Genomic DNA, 9014 nt, shown 5'->3' with positions numbered 1-9014 from the left:
GTGCTAGTCATGCCCTGTTGGATGGGGAGTTGTTGGCTTTATTGAACCTGCTCTTCTCGCAATCTATTTTGCTATGAAGTAAAGGCAGGTAAAACTCTCTCTTTCTCTCTCTCTCTCTCTCTCTCTCTCTCTCTCTCTCTCTCTCTCGCTCTCTCTCTCTCTCTCTCTCTCTCTCTCTCTCTCTCTCTCTCGTGAGATGAGTATGGATGCTTTGTGTGTGGACGAAGGAGAAGGAAGTATGGTGGATAAGTGTTATGAGGAAGAAATGGGTGAGGAAGAATTGGTATGCAATGTTCCCTAGCTACGCTGATGCCTATTTCGGGGAAGAAGAGATGCAGGAAACCGGAAGTGGTGCTAGTCGTGCCGTTTTCGAAATGAAAGAAGAGATGAGTACGGATGCGTTGTGTGTGGACGAAGGAGAAGGAAGTATGGTGGATAAGTGTTATGAGGAAGAAATGGGCGAGGAAGAATTGGTGAGCAAGTTGGATGCAATGTTCCCTGGCTACGCTAATGCCTATATGGGGAAGAAGAGATGCAGGAAATCGGAAGTGGTGCTAGTCATGCCCTGTTGGATGGGGAGTTGTTGGCCTGCGAGCCTTACTTAAATGGTGAGTATTATACCAGTGTGAAGAAATCGAAGAGGAATACCAAGCGGATCGGGTTGATGTCTATTCCGCGCATGACGGGGCGAAGCAAGTGCTGGCAGGACTGAATGGACTGATGCTTGTGCCAAAAAATGGAAATTGGCAAGATGTAAGGCTGGATGAGGCCTCCGGTGACGCCAGTAGGGTGGATGTGAAATTTTGAGGTATTCCTGGTAAACTAGGCTTTGGGAATTTGGTGGCCAGCGGGCCATACAAAATGGGCAGCAATGAAATGCATGAAGAGGCGGAAGAGAAACACCAGGTAGACCTTGCTGCCTCCTACTTCCCAGGTAATGGGGAAAGGGCGAATTATGCATCGCAAGGTGAACTACAGCCGACTACAGCCGGCTGCCTTCTTTGTGCCCGAGAACGGGGCTCTGGAGATCATTGGCGTTATGCCTCGGGCATGCGAGGAGTTGAAGTTGGGAAACCTGTAAAGTCAGGATGAGACGGTGAACCTGGAGCGTTGCATGGATGTCGTGATGCTAGGACGCGACCTGAATGTAAGGGATGCGGGCCGGGAAGGGCCAGTTGATACGCGTATAACCAATCATATGTCGCTGAGGCGAGGGACGTGCTTGATGCCGAACCCATCCCCCGATGATAGTTATAGTACATGTACGAGTAGCCTTGACCCGAGAATGGTGAGGGATGCAGGAATGCCAGCTATGAGAAAACTAGCTTGGGGCACGGGTGGTAAAGAGAGTTGTGGGGATACCTGGAAAGGGTGGTCAGATTCCTCGCATTGGGGTGGAATGAGCAGTGAGTTACCAGAGGTGATGGGTGTGATTCTGATGCGAACGGACATTGATGTGCAAGAAACAACAACACAAGATTGGGGGCATGACCTAACAGTAATGCACAGTGATCAGACCTCAGCTGGGGTTATGGGAGATTCGACGGAGAATGTTTTCAAAGCGGTCTTGTGGGTTGTTTGTGGGACCTAAGCTATGTGGGGCGGATCCACAGAGGTGAGTCTCCATAAGGATACAACTCGGTTTGAAGAAGTAGGCGCTATCGGGGACAAACCTGTATGGAACTGAAGAGGACACGAATAGCCAGTCCTCGACTATGGTACCCTCGACGAGGGACCCGTTGGCTAGAGACGCGTGAAGCTTGGTTGAGTGCAATTGGAGTCTCCGAGCCTGATCGGATGGGCCAGACATGATGCTTTTAGAGGGCTGGATGCCCACTCTCTCGAGGTGTCGTGCAAGACAGCGCGCGAGATTATTACCGGCCCAGATAGCATTGACTATCGTAGTCCGGGTTAGAGAGTCAAGCGAGATACGGGAACATAGCAGAATTTGGGCCGAAATTTTTCTCAAAAATGTAAGGGCGTGGGGGTTTTGGAATATCGAACCTGGAACGATTACTATGCTCGTTTTCTTGTACTAGGTACTAATGCTCAATGGGTGCAGCACTGAGGCTGGCATGGAAAGATGGGGGTCTCGGACCCACCTAACTATGGTTGCAGACGGTCGAGAAACTGTTGGTTGCACCCTGAGCGGAGGCACTGTTGTGCTGATTGAAATGGGCGCCGATCGAAGTCACGAAAGCTGGCCAGGGCAGCCCGATTGCTAGACTAATCAGTCCCCTAACTGGTTAGTCAATGGAGCCAAAAAGGGCCCGCTGATCGTGAAGACATGCAAAGCCATTGGCGGGTATGAGGAAGGGACAACAGAGGTCTCGTTGCCATGATGACTGACTCTCGAACTCAATTGATAGGGAAGGTGAATGCGCGCAGTGACTTCATATGGGACCCCGCAGAAGGTGCCCAATATTGGGATGCGTTCGATTATGGAACATCATGCATGCGTGGAGGTGCAGAGATAATAGCACGAGGGAATGCACTTGGCTGGTGCAAGGCTAAGCCAAAAGGATTAGGGTCGTTTGCCCGTTTTGATAGACGGGAGGTAAAAAGACCAGTATTGCTCCTAATGGATCAGAAGGTAATGATTCGAATGCAGGCCACGGATGGCCGATGGATTCCCACCAGGGAAAAACACGAATCGAGGGGCCTGGTAATCACACGGACTGGTATATATCAGCTGGTGGCCACAGCCAGGCAGCAGGTTATGCTGAACCAGAATGAGACTAGACAGAGGATAGTGAGTAGACTGTCTAGGGCAGGAAGACGCATGAACAATTAGAGTGATCGAATTCGAAAGATGCGAAACAGGGCATGGGACAACTTGCAGCTCATTCATTGCTTCGACAGCAGTCATCAGCGATTTCGCTCTTACACAAAGCTCAATCCGGTTAAGCCAGAAGATAGGGTGATTCAACCTGGTCTGTTCTTCAGTCTTTGTTGGGAGTGGAGGTCTTGATAGCATGCCTTCAATATATTTTGGTGTAAGCTCAACAAGCCAGCCATATCTCTCAGTGATCAAAGGGATATAGAAGTTTGATTCCGGCCTGAGTGAGGGGATGTGGTCTCTGTTGTTCAGGTATATTCCCCATCTGGGGTTGGTTTGCATTGCCTCCTTGAGGCTTGGATACATAGGTTTAGGCTACAGCTAAGCCTTTCCACCATCAGATTCAGCCTTCCACTTGGGCCCTTTTTGTCGAGCCCTTCCAAGCTCCCTTTGTCTTATCAAATCATCCCTACATTTAGGCTCTTTGCTAACCAAGTTTTGTGGCTTCCATCTCGGTGTTTTATCCTCAATTCAGCCCCTATTTGGGGCCTTTTACATCAGCCCTTGGGAGGCTTTCCTCACTTTCCAATTTCAACCCAGCTTCGGGATGATTTGGGTATAGGTATTTGAGCAGGTGACCCGGGCACCATACATCCGGGGTTGTTGTTGTGTGCGGGCCCAGATGCGCTCATGGATGAGCGCGTAGACAGTGCAGTCCATGATGATATATTGGACATTATGCATGAGGTTACTCCTGGGTGTCAAGCATCACAACTTGCCGCTTGTTGATGAGGAGAGTATTTGCACTTTATGAATTGGGCGAGGATCAGCTCATTGTTTTGAATGAGCCGATCAGGCTCCATGTAATCTTTGCAGAGCTCGAATCATTTTTGAGCTTGGGCTTATTATCTATTTTGGGCCGCGGCCTCGCCACGAGCTTGAGTGCTATGGGAGGCCACCTATTGATAGACATGTAGATCAGCGACGATATGCATAAGCATCAGCGCCATGAGTTGCCCCTAGTTAGGGCAGTTAGCCAAAATACTATTTTTTAAAAGCCTAAAGGAGAGCTATGCCACGTAAACCAAAACGCGCAAATAGGATCCTGACATTTCATTCTCTTTCTTTCTCTCTCACCCGACGCTCAATTTCAAACCTTCCTTTGCCAAGTTACTACCTTCCCTCCGAGAGAAATCTCTTACGCAGGTCCAATTCTCTCTCTCTCTCTCTCTCTCTCTCTCTCACACACACACACAGACACACACACACACACACACAATCACGCTCTCTCTCTCTCTCTCTCTCTCTCTCTCTCTCTCTCTCTCACTCTCTCACACACACAATCACGTGCTCTTTCTCTCTCTCTCTCTCTCTCTCTCTCTCTCTCTCTCTCTCTCTCTCTCTCTCTCTCTCGATGAGTACGGATGCTTTGTGTGTGGACGAAGGAGAAGGAAGTATGGTGGATAAGTGTTATGAGGAAGAAATGGGAGAGGAAGAATTTGTATGCAATGTTCTCTAGCTACGGTGATGCCTATTTTGGGGAAGAAGAGATGCAGGAAACTGGAAGTGGTGCTAGTCATGCCGTTTTCGAAATGAAGGAAGAGATGAGTATGGATGCTTTCTGTGTGGACGAAGGAGAAGGAAGTATGGTGGATAAGTGTTATGAGGAAGAAATTGGCGAGGAAGAATTGGTGAGCAAGCTGGATGGATTGTTCCCTAGCTACGCTGATGCCTATTTTGGGGAAGAAGAGATGCAAGAAACCGGATGTGGTGCTAGTCATGCCCTGTTGGATGGGGAGTTGTTGGCTTTATTGAACCTGCTCTTCTCGCAATATAGTTTGCTCTGAAGTAAAGGCAGGTAAAATTCTCTCTCTCTCTCTCTCTCTCTCTCTCTCTCTCTCTCTCTCTCTCTCTCTCTCTCTCTCTCTCTCTCTCTCTCTCTCTCTCTCTCTCTCTCTCTCTCTCTCTCTCTCTCTCTCTCTCTCGTGAGATGAGTATGGATGCTTTGTGTGTGGACGAAGGAGAAGGAAGTATGGTGGATAAGTGTTATGAGGAAGAAATGGGCGAGGAAGAACTGGTGAGCAAGTTGAATGGGGAGTTGTTGGCTTTATTGAACCTGCTCTTCTCGCAATATTTTTTGCTCTGAAGTAGAGGCAGGTACAATTCTCTCTCTCTCTCTCTCTCTCTCTCTCTCTCTCTCTCTCGTGAGTACGGATGCTTTGTGTGTGGACGAAGGAGAAGGAAGTATGGTGGATAAGTGTTATGAGGAAGAAATGGGTGAGGAAGAACTGGTATGCAATGTTCTCTAGCTACGGTGATGCCTATTTCGGGGAAGAAGAGATGCAGGAAATTGGAAGTGGTGCTAGTAGTGCCGTTTTCGAAACGAAAGAAGAGATGAGTACGGATGCTTTGTGTGTGGACGAAGGAGAAGGAAGTATGGTGGATAAGTGTTATGAGGAAGAAATGGGCGAGGAAGAATTGGTGAGCAAGCTGGATGCAATGTTCCCTGGCTACGCTAATGCCTATTTCGGGGAAGAAGAGATGCAGGAAATCGGAAGTGGTGCTAGTCATGCCCTGATGGATGGGGAGTTGGTGGCATGCGAGCCGTACTTAAATGGTGAGTATTGTACCAGTGAAGAAAGCGAAGAGGAAAACCAAGCGGATCGGGTTGACGTCGATTCCCTGCATGACGGGGCGAAGCAAGTGCTGGCAGGACTGAATGGACTGATGCTTGTGCCAAAAAATGAAAATTGGCAAGATGTAAGGCTGGATGAGGCCTCCGGTGACGCCAGTAGGGTGCATGTGCAATTTTGCGGTATTCCTGGTAAACCAAGCTTTGGAAATTTGGTGGCCAGCGGGCCATACAAAATGGGCAGCAATGAAATGCATGAAGAGGCGGAAGAGAAACACTAGGTAGACCTTGCTGCCTCCTACTTCCCACATGATGGGGAAAGGGCGAATTATGCGTCGCAAGGTGAATTACAGCCGACTGCCTCCTTTGTGCCCGAGAACGGGGCTGTGGAGATCATTGGCGTTATGCCTCGGGCATGCGAGGAGTTGAGGTTGGGCAACCCATCAAGTCAGGATGAGACGGTGAACCTAGAGCGTTGCATGGATGTCGTGATGCTAGGACGCAACCTGAATGTAAGGGATGCGTGCTAGGAAGGGCCAGTTGATATGCGTATAACCAATCGTATGTCACTAAGGCGGGGGACGTGCTCGATGCCGAACCCATCCGCCGATAGTAGTTATTGTACAGGTACGAGTAGCCTTGACCCGAGGATGGTCAGGGATGCAAGAATGCGAGCTATGAGCAAACTGGCTTGTTGCCTTTGGAGAGAGAGCATTTTGACTTCTTTGTGCATACTTTCCGGAGTCTACAATTGTCCATTTGCAGCGCCATATCACACGAGACATGAGAGGTAAGTTCTTTACTCATCAATGATCCATTTTGTACGGCCGGAAGCTAGTCTAAACACCTAGAAAAAACCCTAGAATTTGAGCAGCGCACGAAGACCTACAACCAAAAATCGACCATAGTGGCCCGTCAGCTCAACGAAATCGGATGAGATTTAAACTGTAGCATGTCCCAACATAAGAGAACACTTCTATATCACCAATTGACCATTCTGCAAGGGTCGAGGGGGTCCCAAGTAGAAAAGCTAGGTTTTTGACAGATGTCAGAATTGCATTCTGACTCCACACACAGCTTACCTTCGAGGTCTATACACAATGTATATGATTGGTTTCGTAAAATCAATCAAGCGAAGGCCTCGCAAAGCAGAAAATGGCTCAAAGGCTACAAAGCATCAAATTCAACATACGAGGTCAAATTGACTCGAAATGGGCTAGAATGGGGATGAGTTGCTTCACGAATATCTTGCGGACAAGTCCAAAGCCTCAAAAAGCGACTAACCAACTCTACAAGCCATGCAGTCACAAAAATCAGAGATTTTGGAGTCGACAAAGCACAAAGTGATGCTGGCAAGATCAAACTTTACCAAATTCAATTTAGGACTTGTTTTAGGTGTATAGAATGTGTTTAGGTCAAAATTTTTAAGTTTTGCAAGAAAAATGTCACTGTTGTAAATAATCGCGATTATTTAGTTTTGCACAATTTGGCTTGAAAGTTGCATCGTCGTCTCATGTATCACTTGTACACACCTATTACATGCCAAAATTCAAGTATGAGCCAAAATGATCACATATAACTTGGAAAATTACCAAAAAACGCAAAGAAGTCCTTGCAAGCCAAATTCTGAGTTATAAGCCACATATTTTGATCCAAATCACCCTATATCCCATACACAAGGTCTATACAATGCCTAGAACCAAATTGTACCAAAAAATGTTCATTTTGGTAAAAAGTTAATGATCGCGATTATTTACTTTTTGGCCAAAATGTGATAAATTTGCTATTTTGCCATCATACATGATGTCCTAAGGCCACTAGCCAAGTTTGAACAAATTTGAAGCTCAGAATCTCAAAATCTCTTTACACTTACTGTTTCAGAGACCTAAAGCCTAAATCTGGCACCATTTTCACCCAGTGCACTCAAATGAGCCCATATTTCACTCACTGCATGTATTTGGTATATGCTTCAAGCCTATAATGCCAAATTTGCAAAAAGCTGAAAAAATTACTCAGTTGTAGATAATCGTGATTATTTACTTTTGTTGCAAATTTTTGTAATGACTTTATGAATTTGATCTTTACATGTTTTTTTGCATCTATGCATGTTCAAAAATTGATTGAAGCAAATTGGACCAAATTTATTATCATTTCTGACTAAAGTACATTTCAAAGAAAATCTACTAAATTTGCTAACCTTGACACTCTATTTACTCACCAAGAGCCATGCAAGCCGCAGAGAGGGCCAAGAAGAAGCTCTTGCAAAAGGAGAAGTTGCAAGAGCTACCGCCATACCAACTGGACCCCGATTCATTCAAGAATGCCAAAGGGACCTACCTGTCTCAAAGGAACAACTTGAAGAGAATAACACCACAGTGTTCACAGGAAGATTCAAGATCAAGGAAGGACATCAGCTAGAACTGCAACTTCTACCAAAAGAAGTTTATGATGTTGCTGCAAAGCCCCAGACCAAAGAAGCCATCACAAGGCTTGGTCTTAGGGATTTCTATGAACAAGAGCCATGTGGAGTGGAATTCCAAAAAGCTTATGAGCTTTTGTCCACAATCAAAGAAGATGAAACCGCTCAAATATCTGACCAGCAAGGGAACAAAGTTGAAGTGGTGATTACCAAAGAGATAGTGGCAAAAGCAATCAAACTTCTAATAGAGGGAATGACAATGAGGTCAAGGGATAGAAAGACGGCAGGGACCTTTACCAAGGAAACTGCCGCTGCGACGTTTGCCAACCTCATTCAAAAACAGGTGGAAGATCCGGCCAGGTTGTACCACCAACACTTCCACTTCCTTGCGAAAAGACCGCCAAGGTATACAACACCAAATATGCGGTTGCCACACCTTTACACAAGTCCTCAAATCAACAACCAGCCAACCAATAGACCATGCACATTATGTTTTGTCCACATTGAAAAGGATGAGGAAAGAGGGAAAAAGTACATACCTGGGAGCACCAGAGGTTTTGACCAGAATCGCCTACCATGCTATCAGCATGGCTGACAACTTGCCACCTGCCCCAGATCAGAACACTTGGATAGTGTCAGCACAACCTTCTCCTCAAGCTACAAGATCTACTAAAAGATTATACAATTCTAATGAAGAGTCTGCTAAGAGCTTGCCAGAATGGCACAGCAGTGAAAGCTCGGATAATGAGTAAAGGAGAGCTGGAATTGAAAAAATGAAGAGAAAAGCCGTGGCAGCACACCAGGAGGAACCTGTACAAGAATAGGCCCGATTTGAAAGAGATAAGCAATCTTACAAACATAGCCGCCAAGCGCAAGGCAAGAACCCAGCAGGGGGTCCGGGGTGAGGCAACAAGAAGAGCGGCCTCTAAACACCCTTCGAGGCTCTCATGCTGCTCAATTGGGGCTGGGGCAAGCACAATCAGAGACAACAACAACCCACAGCCAGAAACCAAACAAGAAAAGGGGCACCACCTAGTTGTAGATGTGAACTAGGACGCACGTGATATCTCCTTATACTCAAACGCACAAAGAGAGGGGAATGCAAGATAGCCACACACACCAAACACAAACATTCACCACTCCAGAGAGAGGTAAAGAGCACAAATCAACTTGAGCAACTCAGT

General features: G+C 46.7%; 1 protein-coding gene and 2 pseudogenes across 1 annotated transcript; all 3 read left to right on the top strand.

Moving 5' to 3' along the window:
• The first annotated feature begins 386 nt into the window (after positions 1-386).
• LOC147435847 (uncharacterized) lies at positions 387-849 on the top strand (annotated as a pseudogene).
• A 12-nt stretch (positions 850-861) lies between these two features.
• LOC147435846 (uncharacterized) lies at positions 862-2794 on the top strand (annotated as a pseudogene).
• A 2379-nt stretch (positions 2795-5173) lies between these two features.
• On the top strand, positions 5174-5692 carry LOC147435845 (uncharacterized). The gene has a single exon (XM_086487793.1). The coding sequence runs from the start codon at positions 5174-5176 to the stop codon at positions 5690-5692; it is 519 nt and encodes a 172-aa protein (XP_086343919.1).
• The last annotated feature ends 3322 nt before the right edge of the window (positions 5693-9014 follow it).

The sequence above is a fragment of the Adiantum capillus-veneris genome, chromosome 18 (genome assembly GCF_014529385.1).
Source record: "Adiantum capillus-veneris isolate H3 chromosome 18, ASM1452938v2, whole genome shotgun sequence".
NCBI lineage: Eukaryota > Viridiplantae > Streptophyta > Polypodiopsida > Polypodiales > Pteridaceae > Adiantum > Adiantum capillus-veneris.
The sequence above is the reverse complement of the archived record's forward strand: the minus strand, read 5'-3'. Positions and strand labels throughout refer to the sequence as shown.

Coding starts and splice junctions, on each gene's coding strand:
- LOC147435845 (XM_086487793.1), top strand. CDS start 5,174: ATGAGTACGGATGCTTTGTGTGTGGACGAAGGAGAAGGAAGTATGGTG.